General features: G+C 38.6%; 2 protein-coding genes across 2 annotated transcripts; both read right to left on the bottom strand.

Annotated features, from left to right (window-relative positions):
• Positions 1 to 6,171: 6,171 nt before the first annotated feature.
• Positions 6,172 to 7,790, bottom strand: ccl27a (chemokine (C-C motif) ligand 27a). The gene is made up of 3 exons (XM_033620379.2): positions 7,575 to 7,790; positions 6,933 to 7,050; positions 6,172 to 6,825 (listed from the first exon to the last, which is right to left on the bottom strand). Exons 1-3 carry the CDS (start codon positions 7,636 to 7,638, stop codon positions 6,714 to 6,716), a joined length of 294 nt encoding a protein of 97 aa, XP_033476270.1. The 5' UTR covers positions 7,639 to 7,790; the 3' UTR covers positions 6,172 to 6,713.
• A 4,618-nt stretch (positions 7,791 to 12,408) lies between these two features.
• Positions 12,409 to 14,870, bottom strand: avp (arginine vasopressin). The gene is made up of 3 exons (XM_033619074.2): positions 14,675 to 14,870; positions 13,277 to 13,481; positions 12,409 to 13,187 (listed from the first exon to the last, which is right to left on the bottom strand). Exons 1-3 carry the CDS (start codon positions 14,792 to 14,794, stop codon positions 13,051 to 13,053), a joined length of 462 nt encoding a protein of 153 aa, XP_033474965.1. The 5' UTR covers positions 14,795 to 14,870; the 3' UTR covers positions 12,409 to 13,050.
• Between the last annotated feature and the right edge of the window lie 856 nt (positions 14,871 to 15,726).

Genomic DNA, 15,726 nt, shown 5'->3' with positions numbered 1-15,726 from the left:
AATAAGTAGCAGAGTTAGAACTTTTCCACCCATTTGTTCGCAAACTTTAAACTACTAATGACAATTGAAGCTGTTGGGTGGAATTTTTTCTGCATTTCCCTTTATCTCTGGTTCATTTTTAATTTTTATTTGACACAAAAAAGTAACGTTCTTGATTTATCAAAAATACATGTAAAAAGTTTGATTTTGTTGCTCCCTACTTGTATTAGATGGGACATTTGACGCCTATAACCTGAGCTTTACTGCTCACTTGTTTGTCTAATATCTAACCTACAAATAACGTTTGTCCAGTTTTGATTCTACAACTCTTCAGGGCAGTAGGCTGACTGTCTTTCATTAAAGGTTCAATGTGTGAAATTTAGAAGCATCTCGATGCAGAAGTGGAATATAATATTCCATTAGTTTCTAATCACCTGTAGATAATGATTGTTGTGTTTTCCTTACCTTAGAATGAGCCATTTATATCTACATATGGAGAGGGTCCTCAACTACAGAGTTCGCCATGTTGTTCTACAGTAGCCCAGAACGGACAAGCCAAACACTGGCTCTAGATCAAGCAGCAACCTCTGGGGCTACGAAACGAAGCCAACTAAGGAATATATAAAAGCTGTATCTCAGTCTCTGCTGGACAGAGACATGATCTGTTTGGAGACCAATAACAAGGAAGACAAGCACGCAGATAAAAAAATGTGAGTGAGCATCACGTCATGTTTTTTTAATCAAAGTCAAAGTTGAAACAACAAAGATATGATGGATTCAAGTGTGATTTGTAGGATCTGCTCCACTGACAGGGGGTGAATTTTTACAAAATTCACCCATTTACATTTTATTAAGGCTTAAAGTTATGCATAATTAAGGGCAGGTTGCTCTGAGTGACAGGCTGTCTGCAAATAAGATCCTTGGCTTCTTAGTCAGATCCACTCTTCACTCTAAAGCACTTCTGGCTCCAAAAAACAAAGATGGCGGCAGCTGCTGAACTCAAGGCTTTAAAAACCAACAGCTGATGTCACACTAGCTAAGTCCATTATTTTTACATGCTATGCTCTGGTCATTTGTATTTTTGAGTCAGCCACCATATTTTCCTACACACTTGACATACCGGAGAAGTTTGAATAATGCAACCTCACTGCCAGATAAATCCTAAATCCTTCACACTGGGCCTTTGAAAAGTTAATATAGGTTGTACATGTACCACAGTGATGAGACATACTACCCTATAAAACAACAAATCTAAGAAGCATAGATGTGTATCACACAGTCGCTGATTGTGGTGAAGTTTTTTAGGGTTTGCATGTTTAGCACACACATCATACAAGCAGTCTACATTTTATAAATCTACAAAGATAAGTAAAATAACTACAGTAAAGACAGAGAATGAACGTCTAACTGACACATTATGGTATGTTTAGTATTACGAATGGTGCTTGAGTAGACATTTTATTCATTTACCGCCAGCAGCACATTTGTTCCTCAGTCTAAGCCTGAAGTGTTGTCTGATAGTTCAGCCAAGTTAAACACTGTCAAGACTAAAAGTCGTCATCAGGCTCCAGCAGGCAAGTAAGCAAATCACTGTCTGTGACACTGTCTGCTACAGTATGCTGCACCCATAAATCTGCTGTTTGAAAGGCAGACTGCCTCATTTGAATGTAGTCTGCAGGAGTCAGCAGTCTGACCAGAGTTTTCAATATGCTGTTGTCAATACAGCTGTCTGGGAAAAAAGATACACTGAGACATGTTGAGACAAAATGCTGAAAGTCAAACACCTTATATATGGCAGCCACTTTGCTTATATGTGCTGATTATTATTAATCTTTTAGGAGGCATTCATAGAGTCATGGTTCATAACAGTTATCAGTGAGGAAAGGATTTACCACAGGAAGCAGGATGATGTGAAAGTTCGGAGCCTGTTTCCTGAGTGAAACCGTGTAAAGAGGAAGTACTGTATGCAAAATGTGGTGCTACTTTGCAGGAGCATGTGGAGTAACATGATCGCTGTGCCAACAACCAGACAAACATCTGCCACTGTGTTTCAACACATTCTTCTTCAGCAAACCTGGAATCTGCAGGGAAGGAGTTCAGAGGAAAATGTCAATGTAAATCACCAGAGGTATGACACATGACTTTGACTTGAGTCAGACTCCAGTCGCACATTTGATGACTTTAGACTTGACAAAATCAAAGAAGACTTGCAACTCAACTTGGACTTGGACTGCACAGACTCGTGACTACACTTGGACTTGAGCCTTTTGACTTGAGAATACTTGACACCTTCCCCTAAGCCCAAAGATTTAAAATTATTATATGCTATTTAACAGACACTTAATTCCCCAAATCCACCAGCAACCAATCAAGTTGCAGGAGAGGACCGTGACATTAAGTTATTAAGCATCAGTTGGAAAAAATTACATCAAAGATCTTTTCGTTTAGTACAAACACTACATGGCGGTCAACAAAAAACGAACTGCAGTAAGCAAAACATGCAGGTCTAAAATTACAGACAACTTCCAACTTCATTTGACTTTCAAAGTGGCACAAAGAACAAAACATCAAGGCTTATATTAACATAGTGAGCTAATGCTTAGCCAACATTAGCTCAACAGCTAAATAGCTTTTCAACAAACTTGTTTTAATAGATAAGTACAAATTTTAAAAAGCGTGCATGCTTTGTTGTAAATTAAATATGTTACTACTTTGTTGTTAAAATGGCTTTACAATTGGTGAAGAGCACATTATGACTTGTCTAGGACTTGAAACTCGAAGTTTATGACTTGGAACTTGAATACAAAGACTTAAGATTAACTGGGAACTTGCAGAACAATGACTCTGTCCCACCTCTGTAATCACTGGGGTTGTACATTATATTACTTTGCACACCAGTTTAAAGCTCTACTTGCTATCAGTGTCTCCAGTAGAGGGTGCTGTTGCACCAGACTTGTGAGGTCTACAGTGTGAAAGAAAACATTGTTACTTGACAGAGTGGCAGATAATCACAAACACAACTGTCTCCCTCAGCTTTAACCTGAGCAGTTTGTTTATGCAAGTCTGCTCTGTTACACACATCCTGCATGCTTAGAGCGATCTCTTTTTCTTCTCGTTTTTTACTCCTCATTAAAATTGTAAATTATGATTAGTTTGTTTTGTTCTATCGACAAAAATATCCGTCTTTGATAGCGTTTCAACATATTGCCCTCTGAGGCGAGAGCTACAGCCAAACTGCTCTGACTGCTTCACTGCCTGGAGGCTAATGATAGCAGATTAAGCTGTCGGCAGGAGTTCAGCACTGCGCAGCTGGGACATGTTTTTGTGTGTGTTACGGTAACTTTTGCTGTGGCCCCATCTGACACTGTCATGTTTGTTTCCTTTGTATCTTTTCTTACACTGTTGCTGATGTCACAGATCCTGACTGACTTTTCAACAACAGACCACAGGTTTCTGATAAAGGAAATTAAACTTGTGTGGTTTAGGTGTGGTAAAAGATAAGAGCTCTTTGGTAAACAGTGTAAGAGGTTAAAATCTCTGCACATTAAAGGCTTTTGACTACCTGCACTGGAGGAACCTGCTCTGAGAAAATATCACTGCTTGTGTACGAGTCTGAGTGACTCAAAAGAGAGATTACTGTAATTAGCTTTAGGTGCTTTCCTACCGTTTGGAAGGGATGAATTACTCACAATCAAAACAGCCTGAGGACTTGTGTCTATGCCTGGTTAATAGCTTGATGTTGGTGACTGTGACTGGAGTAGTAAGCTGCAGGATTATGGTTTACCTTAAGTTTATTTTGTCATGTCAGCAACGTATACTGACTTTTACTTTGACACTTTCTGATTCTGATAAGTCCAGAATTACTACATAATAGACGTATTGTATAACTGTGGTCGGAGTAGGACTCACAACAGGGATTTACGCGAACCAAATTAAGTACAGTTTGTAAAAAAAAAATGTCAAAAAGTATTGGAGATTCAATCCTCACAACATCATGGAAGGGTTACTGAAAGGGCCTACGAGGCACAGGCTGCAAAATTTCACTCAAATGGACACATGCCGACCAGGAAGAGACTCAAATGACCACGAAGCAACAAGACACAACTACAAGGAGATGGAAAAGCTGCAAAGAGACTCACAGAGACTATGAAAAGGGGCAAAACAATCACAAAGAGACAAAAAATGAACACAAAGAGACTCAAAATGACCACAAAGAGGCACAAATGACGCCACAGAGATGGAAAAAAACTACAAAGAGATGCAAAATGACCGCAAAGAGGCACAAATGACTTCATAGAAATGAAAAGTAGCTACAAAGAGACTCTAAATGACCACAAAGAGGCACAACTGACTTCATAGAGATGGAAAGAAACTACAAAGAGGCTCAAAATGACCACAAAGAGGCACAAATGACTTCGTAGAGATGGAAAGAAACTACAAAGAGACTCAAAATGACCTCAAAGAGGCACAAATGACTTGGTAGAGATGGAAAGCAACTACTGAGAGACTCAAAATGACCACAAAGAGACACAACTGACTTCACAAAGATGGAAAGCAACTACTGAGAGACTCAAAATGACCACAAAGAGACACAACTGACTTCACAAAGATGGAAAGCAACTACAAAGAGACTCAAAATGACCACAAAGAGGCACAAATGACTTCATAGAGATGGAAAACAACTACAAAGAGACTCAGATTGACCACACAGAGGCACAAATGACTTCACAGAGATGGAAAGCAATTACAAAGAGACACAAAATGACCATAAAGAGGCACAAATGACTTCGTAGAGACAGAAAGCAACTACTAAGAGACACTAAATGACCACAAAGAGACACAACTGACTTCATAGAGATAGAAAGCAATTACAAAGAGACTTAAAATGACCACAAAAAGGGGCAAAACAACCAACACAAAAAAACTACAAAGCGAAACAAAACCAACCAACCAACCTTTGTAACGATGAAGAGATGCAAAAAAAAGAGGCTAAACAACTATAAAGTCTGTGTGTCTCACTCCTTTGGAGGAGAGGTGGTGGAGCCTTTTGCATGCAACTACTAAGAGACACTAAATGACCACAAAGAGACACAACTGACTTCATAGAGATAGAAAGCAATTACAAAGAGACTTAAAATGACCACAAAAAGGGGCAAAACAACCAACACAAAAAAACTACAAAGCGAAACACAACCAACCAACCAACCTTTGTAACGATGAAGAGATGCAAAAAAAAGAGGCTAAACAACTATAAAGTCTGTGTGTCTCACTCCTTTGGAGGAGAGGTGGTGGAGCCTTTTGCATGTCTGTTCCCAGAGGCCCACTGTCTCATTATACACCCATGCACAACATTGAATACTTTATTTAACTAAAGGTAATGTAATCTAATAAATCTTAGTAAGAGTAAAATCTTGCCCCTTTAAATGATGTTGGATGGGATCTTTACAAAAATCTTAAAAAGGCCGAAAGGTCAAACCCAAACTAAGTTGAAAAACTGAGAGAATTTGTGCTTTGTAAAAGATGTCAGCTTTAAATACATTTAAATATCATACTTAAATAAAAAAAACATCAAAAAAATGACCCAGTTAAAAAAAAGAAACCAAAAGTACATGAAAAAGCTCCTCAGTGACAATAACAGGACTAAATGAAGTTGTGTTCTTTCACCTCTTTGCCACTCACTTTGGAATGAAGCCAAAAAAATCAAATAAATTAGCTCAGCGGAGCTTTGAGCTCGGTGAGGGTTTTACAGCCTTTATGTAGCAGCTTGTCTCTGTGGGATTTGTCCTGACAGGGGAGGGAGCAGGGTCATGGTTTCCATCCTCAGAGGACAAGACCAAACAGGGAAGGTTAAGTCCATTTTACTTTCATTTGTGTAAAGAGCTAAAGCTATGTATTTATAGAGCCCTCAATGTATTTAGTTTCCATCTGCTCATTTCTCTTCTTGTACAAATAAGGTATGACAAAGAACAAACACTCAGTAGATGTGAGAATGTATTTTGAAAAATATAAATTAAATACAGTATTAGCATGATATTAATGAGTGTCCTCTGATGCTGACCCAGATGACTGATCCTACTATTTTATCAGCAGTGATTGGCAGTTGTCAGCCTCCCTCTGGTTGCTGGTTTCTGACTTTGTTCTGAATTTGACTAGACATCACTAGTACATATAAAGACACAAATACAAATAATATAAAAGAAAAATAAAATTTTATTTGATCACATTTTACAGAGATTTCTTTTTTCTTTCACAATGACTGTAGAAATGCAGTGGTGGAAGTAGTATTAACATTATTTAACACAGTATAAAAATACTCTGTAAAATTCTGACCACAAAAGTTTTACTTGTAGTAAAGTACAGACATATTAGCAACAAAATACACAGAAAGTATTAAAGTAAAAGTCATAATGCAGAATGGCCCCTGTTAATCCTGGCTAATTATCATAATCGATGCAATGACGTGTAAACGGCACTTAAATGTTGCAGACAGTTGAAGTGGAGCTTCACATACAACACACTGTTAGGTGGTTTAATCTATAACAATGCACCATATTTTATAAACTGATCACATGTTTTGTGCGTTTAATCTTAATCTGTAAAGTAGCAGCAGTGGAAGTAGAAGTAGAAGTAGTATAAAATGGAAGGTCCAAGTACCTCTGAATGATCACAGCCATTAAAGAAACACAACCATAAGGGGTTCCTGTATGACACAAGCTCTTGAAACACCAACTGTCTCAGTAAGTTGCTTTCTGCTTGTTTCGTTTCACCCTCGACTGCAGCCAAATCAGGATTCTCTTCACTTTGGGATGAGCACATATGGGCTTCCTCATGTCCCTTACGTACAGCCTGTGGACACACAAGAAACGGAAAGTATGCAAAAAGGACTTACAAAGCATTTTGTAAATACAAAATCACTGTGATCATTGAGCTTATTGTTGATGTTTACAACTTACAACAGTGCAGAGATGTCACAGGCGCCGCTGCTTTGCTGCACAGTCCACCTCTGGACCTTCTGCAGCACGGGGACAGGGATGTCCCTCTTTGTTGTGATGCAGCATTTTGGGATGCCAGCTGCAACGTGGGATTAATATCCATTATTAGATTGTCAGAAAGGGTAAAAAATAGAATAACAGATTTTGATTTAGATTTGTTAAAGATGAATTGAGTCTTTGTGCTATCAGTGTCACTCAGTCAATTTAAATCTCCAAAAAGAAGCCATCAGTACTGTTAAGGTTTGTGTAAAACAGTATCAGTGTATCATTTTTCTCAAGAGCACAATATAATATTTGAGATTTGGGTCGGACTTTCATTTGGTTGGGTTTCAGTTTCATAAAAGTGAAAGTTTTAGGTTGTGAAACAAAAAAGCAGCTGAATGAAATCAATAAACTAAACAGCTGTAACAGTGACAACAAAATTAGGTAATAGGTAAGACAAAAATATGAAGCTGGTTAACACACACCTGCCCCTACCGATATAAATTAACATCTCGGACTTATTAAGAGCTGGTAAATAACTCATCCTCAGATAAAAACTGATCCCATACAAGTCTTTCTTGGTTTTAACAGGAGTATTTGCTATGATAGTGGAGTCCTTACCTTCCGTAGAGGTGATGGCCAAAGCAAACAGACAGACAACCACAAATGCAACTTTCAGCTCCATGATGACAGAATGAGTGATGGGAAGAAAATCTGTCCTTGCTCTTTAAATACTGCCTCTGATCACACCTGTGCACCCACCCTCCCACAGACAGACGCAAGTGTGTGAACATGTGCTGGAACCGTCAAGCATCTCTCTGAATGCCACATGCTGCAAAACCCGAAGGTAATAAATTGGTGACGCTTAAGTAATTAAAAGGCAGCAAGTTTAAAGTCTTTATGCAACAACAAACTTTCGTTTTGAACCTTTTGTTCAAACTGCTGCTGCTGGATGAGTGTGTGGTAAAGGTATGCTTGACTCCGACGGGCCCCAACAAGTTTAAAAACCACTTTTTAAACAGGATTATATGTGATTGACAGATGTGGAATGAAACTTTGGCAAATGCCACACCCAGAGTCACGAAAGAGAGGATATAGTTTAAGCAATTGAGGTCAAATGGAAACTTAACAAAGATTAAATGGCAAAGGTCTTTAAGCAGTGTGGTCAAACATCAGCGTAGAAAAGGAAGGAAAGATATATTGAATTATATACGGTCTTGGGGCAGATTAGCATGTGTGATTAGTGCAGTGCTCTGTAATGTTTTGATGTTGAAAAAAATAATTATTTTAATAAGCATTTGGGCAGCAGTTTGGAAAGATGATGATGGGAACAAGACTTCAAACAGAGGCACCTGAATCAGCAAACGTGCTTTGCTTCAGAGTCCATGAGCAAGACTCTCTCTGTAGATGGCCCTGACCTTTGACCTCTTTATGGAGGGAAGAGCTAAAAATGTAAGTTATAAATGAGGGCAAATTAATTCTGACATTTGGCATCAAAGTCCAAAAGATTGCATGTATTGATAAATTCCCTCCTCGTTAATAAATCCATGCTGACAAGGATGACAAGATATTATGCTGACCTGATACTGCAGACGCTGCAGCTGTCACATTCGCTGTGTGCTCGGGTGTGGCTTGTCAATCTCTGCCACATTTTGTGCAATTTATCTGAGCGTGCAAACCACACAATATAATTATTGCAGGAAAAAAAATAAAGAACTCCCCAGGGGGATTTTTCTGGTAGCAACATTGAGAGACTGGCTACTTGAGTGCTTGGGAAAAGTTGCTGGTGTGTAAGCAGTTTAAACCAACAAAAGAACACCGTGTTCGTATGATATTTGGTTTGCACGCAACAATAAAAACCTGATCCCATACAAAGCCTTCAAATCACAACAGTTTTGTTTTCTCTTGTCACAACCAGTTTGACCTTGATGTAGTGCTGTCTGACATATTTATTTTTTAAACTTTCAAATCTGGAGCATTTGTTTTCGTCTTTAAAAGAAGCCACTGTGATCTGGTTTGACTGCATTGGCTGCGTTACCCACGGCTTGCTTTCCCCATTTCTCCACGCCCTGAAACACTGGAATAGTCTGCCTCAAGGACTTTGGGGCTCTAAATCTGTTGACGCTGAGTTTTTTTTTCTTAATCATTTTTATGTGATTTTTGTTTTGTCTTGTTTTATCATGCTGTTTTTTTTATTTTCCTTTTTTAGTGTTTTATTATAAATGTCATGATTATGTACTTTAATGTTAAGCAATTTGTGTTGCATTATATACATGAATTGTGCTAAATAAATAAAGTTTCTTTTCATTTATCATTCATCTATTTTTGCTTAAAACCTCTCACCAGTCCCATAAAATTCACCTAAATCCACCTAAATGCCCTATCCAAGGCATTCTTAACATAAATGGAAAGCTGCTCTTGTTCTATTTTCAGTACATGTACATGCATGATCTCATCTGAAAAGAAACAAGTCTTTTCATCAACAGTTAGACTCATTGTAAATGCCAAATCTGTCATTGAGTAATATAAGTCTCGACACCTTTCAATGAAAGGGTTTTTTTGTCTTTTAATCTTCACCTGAATATTTTCTAAAACTGAGCAGGTGGCAGCTTGTATGGTAGCCTTGGCCATCAGTGCGTGAATGGGTGAATGTGACTCATAGTGTAAAGAGTGCTTTGAATGGTCAGACAAGTACGGGTTCATTTACCATAACAAAATCACAGAAAATAATTATTTTACACGTTTTTCTAAGATTTGTTCCGCACTTTTCAGAAAAGAGGGTAAAACAATGTACAGAATGTGTGATTATGAGCGAAAACAAAGCAGCAAAGACAGAAATGTCTGTTTAGTAGCTCAGTGTATATAAAAACACCTCTAGAAAACCCAAACTGATAACAAAAAAAACAGTTTTCTTCTCTTAGGTCTGCAGAGGAGCCATCTGTTGATCATCTCTGCACATTTGTAACAGTCTATGATGATACACAGCCGTGCTTTGGGCATAATGCTAAACACAAAGTAGCTGATGACATTCCCACCACGTCCTGCTCAGCCATTTGGTAGAGCACATTTTAAGTCACTATAACTTAATGAAAAATATGTTGAACTGAACTTAACCTCATTAACTATTGTTTATTCAGGGGAAATTGACTGAGCATTAAGCTCTTTTACAGCAGTGCCCTGAGTTCACATTCAATGGGCTAAAAGGATACAAATATATAAAAGCAACTGCGATAAAGTGAGTAAAGTAGCAGCAATGTCTATCAAGAATTATAAACAGCAATTATAAAACTGTAAAAAGATGAAAAAGTTAAATAATTAAGAATGGAGTCTACCATAAAGGACGGACACATAACAACAAAAGCAAAAACAACAATAAAAACAGTAATATATAGAAAATCCTGTCTGTCAATTAACCACAGCAGCAACACTGTAAAACAACCATATCATCTAGCACACACTTAAAATGATCTACCGACACATGCCTGTCCAATTTAAATACCTCTTGCAACTTGTGCATTTATGTGGAGCGAAAAAGCTAAAAGCAAATTTACAGAGCTCTGTACTGACCTGATTGAGCTATCTCTACCATTTGGTTTAGGCATGTTATGCTATAAAAAAAATCTACTAGATGCCACTGTGTCTTTTAAAAGGCTGCCTTTACAGGAGTAAATGAAAGTAAAAGGAAACGACCAAATTAAACAATCCAAATGGTAACTGGAAATGTTCAACAGTAGAGCACTGTGTTTAAAGGTCCCCTTTAAAATGACAAACATAGGACTTTATGTGTGTAACAGAAAAAGTCATTCCAGACATGACGGTTCTGTGTGGTATGGATTTTCAAAGGTAGGCATATCTTTTCCACATGTTAGTCTCAGAGGTCTAACTGAACAGATTCATGTAAGTTAATACAAAAAATAAAAGTCTAATAAAGGTCGAATACTTTTTTAACAACATGCCCAACCAAACAATTCATTTGTCATTTTACAGTAAAGGTAGTGAGGCTAAGATTATAAATTCACATTTTTTACGGATATTAAAAAATATGAAAAAAATATCAGTATGATTTTTCAACATTTCTGGGGTGTTTAAAAAGCACTGTAATGGTAAATATCTAGAATAAATATGTGGAAATAATACTGCCCCGTGATAGTCAACCTGTCCAGAGTGTACCCCGCCTCTTGCCCATTGTCAGCTGGGATAGGCTCCAGCACCCCGCAACCCATAAGAGGATAAGCGGTTACTGAAAATGAATGAACTAGTACTAAAAATACTACTAATTCCAACGTAAGATATTGATATATGTTAGTATACTAGCATATCACAAGCATTATAACAGTTTAAAGTTTGTAATTTTGATTTTTTTTCTTTCTCTATTACCATTACCATCCCAACCATTTGGTTGGTTGAGGCCTGTATTTAAAAAACTATGGTGTCTGTTAAGAAATAAACATTCATTTTTGTTATTATAGCCTCTAGGAAAAAAGAAACTAAGCTAAGAAAAATTACCCATTGTTTTTTTCTTTGTGAGGATATTAAAGGGTAAATCATAAACCAAAGTATTGGACGTATTAAAATTTGGCACTAGATGAAGTTAAAGTTGGTACAATGCATCCTTAAGAGGGCAGGAATACGTGGCCCAAATTTTAAGACAATCCAGCCAGTAGTTGTTGAAGCATTTACCTTAAAACCACATCATCTTGGTGGCACTAAAGAAAAGTCTACATACATCCTCTGGAACCATGAATTTCTGTACAAAATTTTGTGGCAATCAATCAAATATTGACTGCACTTTCTCTTTTTTGTTTCATTTTCAAAATGTCTGATAAGTAACTCTGCATTTTGCATAAATTATTAAAGGTCATTTCCACTGTAAACAATCAGGAAGTCAAGCAGAAAGTCCTGCTGGGCTCCAAAATGGTGAATGAAATGAAACCCTACACATAATCTGTTTTAAAACACCACTGGATCATGTGAAGTAATATTCATTTACAGTTTGCATTACTCATGTAACATTGGCCAGGGGCAATGCATGCACTGAAGGCTTGTAACGTTAAAAATAAACGCACCAGTCAGACTTATGAGAAATTTCCAGTTTTCCTGAGATGCCACACAGGTGTTGGATCAGTCAAAACTGGTAAATGTCAAAGTATGGGAGGCCCCCGCTTCCTGTTCCAGCTGGATCTGGAGAACACTACAGACAAACTGCCGTCACAGTCCTGGCATGAACATCGACTCTCAATCATCACACACAAAGGAATACAACAATTAGAGCCGAGTTTTTTTCATTTATGCAAACTTGACATGTTGATACACAGCAGAGAGAGCTGTGTGTCTTGAAGGAGATGAATGAAAGGTACGGCACTGATCAACACTGCCAGTTTGTGTTATTGATTCAACCACAGATGCAAATGATTTTAACCAACCATCTTTTCATCTACCTTAGACTCTTCTTTAAAAAGTTCAGCCTCTGTTGTCGCCTCTTGACCCTCATATCAGTGTCAAGATTCATTTTAATTTCCTGTAACTGGATGCACACACACAGAAAACATGCAAGTTTTGTCAGTGATTCATCTCACAGGTATAATAACCTGGAGCATGGGAGTAATGAACACAGACAGCAGCAAGTTTTTTTGGCAGTGATACATTCTGTATTGTTTCTCCGATTGTCAATATACAATTATATCTCTACTACACGAGAACTGCATTGTCATTCGGCTGTTGTACGTGGATGTCTGTAATCTCTGATCTCTGATTTATTTACAGTGTTTTCTGCTATGATTCACTTGTTTGAAATGGAGCTCTAAGGTGTCACATCCCCTCATATAGAATACAATTTTGTTTACAGTATGTGCATTAGTATATACATTTCTAAGGTTAGAACAAACATCTACTTTTCATTACCAGTATCATGATTTCTCTCCCCCAGGATCTGGATGACAAAAGCCAATTACTTAAGTTAGAGATGGTTCTCTTTCTGTGACCATCTACACAGAGATATCACAGCAGTAGGGGTTAAGAGAGAACAAAGTTTGACTTGGCATTTTAACAACATTCTGCTGCACCTCCGGGCCCTGAGAAGCCTCCGCAGAGATCAGTATCAGTACTCAGTCTGTCCTCTGGTGGCTACGTGCAGCAGGCGCATCAGCAGTTCTGCAGGTGAGCTCCCTGCAGAGCCGTGAGCCGGATCCGAGGCCTCAGTGTCCCCCAGGCAGTCAGGGTCCACCATGCAGCTCTCTGAGGAGGAGGAGAGGATTTTATTCAAAGTTTTCCAAATCATATTAGTCTTATTAAGGTGTCTGAACATGACAAGCATCAGACTGTACCTGAGTTACAGCAGAGTCCTGAAGCAGCGCAGCGTCCTCCCTCAGAGCCACAGGGTCTCCCTCCTACCTGGCAGGGCGTGAGCAGGTAGTTCTCCTCCACACAGTGAGCTGTTTCAGGGGAGCCCAGCAGGCAGCCAAGGCCCTCCCCACAGCAGATGCTGGGGCCGAAGCAGCGACCCCTGTCTCCGGGGCCACAAGACATGCACTGAAGGAGAATGGGATATATTGGAGCATTAATCAGGTGCTATTGCAGTAAAGATTTCTAACTTCCTTTATTTCCTCACTTCCTCTCCTCCCCATTCCTCAGCACTGATTGGTATCTTTCACCCGCTCACATCTATTTAAACCCTGAGCACCATTTCACTCATTCTTTCTTCATCACATGGGGCGGCATTGCTGGTAGGCAGTTTCCTTCTCTTTAGTTTATCCTGTACATCATAACTTTAAACCTAGAGCATTATCTACCCTTATTAACATGGACACTGAAGTTCTAATTTTGTATTTATTTCTTTCAGATTCAAAACCAATGTGTGTTTGCTCCCCTCTTCATGTTTAATTGCAATTTAAGTTCAGAAATGAACCTTTGTGTGCAGAGAGTTTCAGTGGCTGATGTATTCTGACAGATGCCCATGATAGTTGACCTTTTTGAATGTCCTCCTCCTTAACGGCAATAAATCCAGTGAATTATTGATGGGACATTGCTGTTTTATTTTGGCATTGCACACTCTTCTGATGAAAATGCAAGAGCTTTCACTCTGGTAATGGGCTTGATATAAGCCAAAAAGCTGATTTTTAAATACTGGAAAATGGTTGCATGATTTCTGTTGCAATTTATCTCACGTTAATGTGTGTATTTCTCATGTATTTATTAACTTGCCTTTACACTAGAAATAAAAATGAATATAAAAACAGTTTTTGTTTCCCTATAAGCTACAATACACAAGTTTGTCACACACACATTTTAAAACATGTTTATCTGACATTATGCTCCTGAACAAAGAAAAATAGTAAGAAAAAATTGCTGCCATCTTACACAAACCACAACTTTAAGTTGTTATTGCTATCATAATTGCGTTTTATCATGGTCCTTACAAGATTTTAGTGAGCAAAATGGCTGGGATTGTTCTTATTAGATGTCAAACCAATAAACCATTTATACCAATTTGATCTTAAAAAAGTTTCCCGGATTTTATACTTGCAATTTCCCTGATTATAAACATTGATTTTTTAAGAATTATTTTACAGAGATATTAAGTTCTTAAACTCAAAGGCAGCTTTGGAAATTTACAATCCAAGACATAAATAATAGGGAAGGAAAAACAGGAAAGCTGGGGCTATGATAATAGAAATAATCTAGGAAAGTCAAAGATGATGTCTCAGAAAAATGATGGTCCTCACCTGTCTGATCCCAGTCTCCGGCAGCGCTCGCTTCCCTCCTCTCGGGCAGTTCTGGATGTAACAGGCGGATGAGAGCGTGAGGAGTCCCAGGACGCACAGGGGGAACAAGGAGTGAGGCATCGCTGCTGCTGGTGGTTCTGGATGAGCGCCGCGCACCGGTATGTCCTCTGCCCCGGGTGGATGTGTGACTGATGCCCCGGTAGAGTCCTCACTTATAAGCAGATGGACATGACCTGACAAAGCGACTGACACTCGTATCTGACGTCAGTGTCGTGTTGTTCTGCTCTGCACATGCACGCGCGCCCGAAGGCCACCTGCGTGCGTGTGCGCGCGGAGAGGTCGCGGCAGATATGGCTCTGCATCAGATGTGTGTCATCTAACAAATCTATACAAGCAAACAGCGGCGACAGCAGAAGATGCCTTTTCTGTATTCACGACTGCGCCGCACTTATTTGGAGTAACTTTCCTGAATAATCTGAGGCTGTGCTGCGGACAGCAGGAGGGCACACACTGGAAATGGCAGAACATGAACAATTAATTAGACTTGTGGACAACTAATTACATTTACTGCAATAAGCGCAATGATTAAGTACATTTCATGGTGATCATGCACAATTCAGCTGTCAAGCTCATCCACTGTGAGACAGACATTTTTGACTTTTGTCACACCGAGGGAACTGTCATGACAACCCCAAGGTCACCCAAATTATCCTCCTGATGTAATTTCAAACTATTAATGAGCACAACAAGATTAGCATTTCAAATAAGCAAAAATATGTGAAACTCATTATGCTGTTAGGTGTCCTGTTGCATGCTTTGGGTTGTTTGTCACCTATTAGCTGTTGTGATGCTGATAAACAAGCTAAATGACAAAACTGAGCATCAGAGGCAGCAGGTGTGAAGGAGCACTTTTATTAGCATCACAACATTCAAGCTTTAAGTGTTTCAATAAATATAAAATGTGGCCTTTGCTTTGCTGTACTCTAGAACAGTATGCAATTTAAAAGTTAATCAAAAATCACTTTGAAACTACATTTTTGAAAGTTTGAGGG

The sequence above is a fragment of the Epinephelus lanceolatus genome, chromosome 9, assembly GCF_041903045.1.
Source record: "Epinephelus lanceolatus isolate andai-2023 chromosome 9, ASM4190304v1, whole genome shotgun sequence".
In the NCBI taxonomy this organism is placed as follows: Eukaryota; Metazoa; Chordata; class Actinopteri; order Perciformes; family Serranidae; genus Epinephelus; species Epinephelus lanceolatus.
This window is presented reverse-complemented; position numbering and strand designations above follow the sequence as displayed.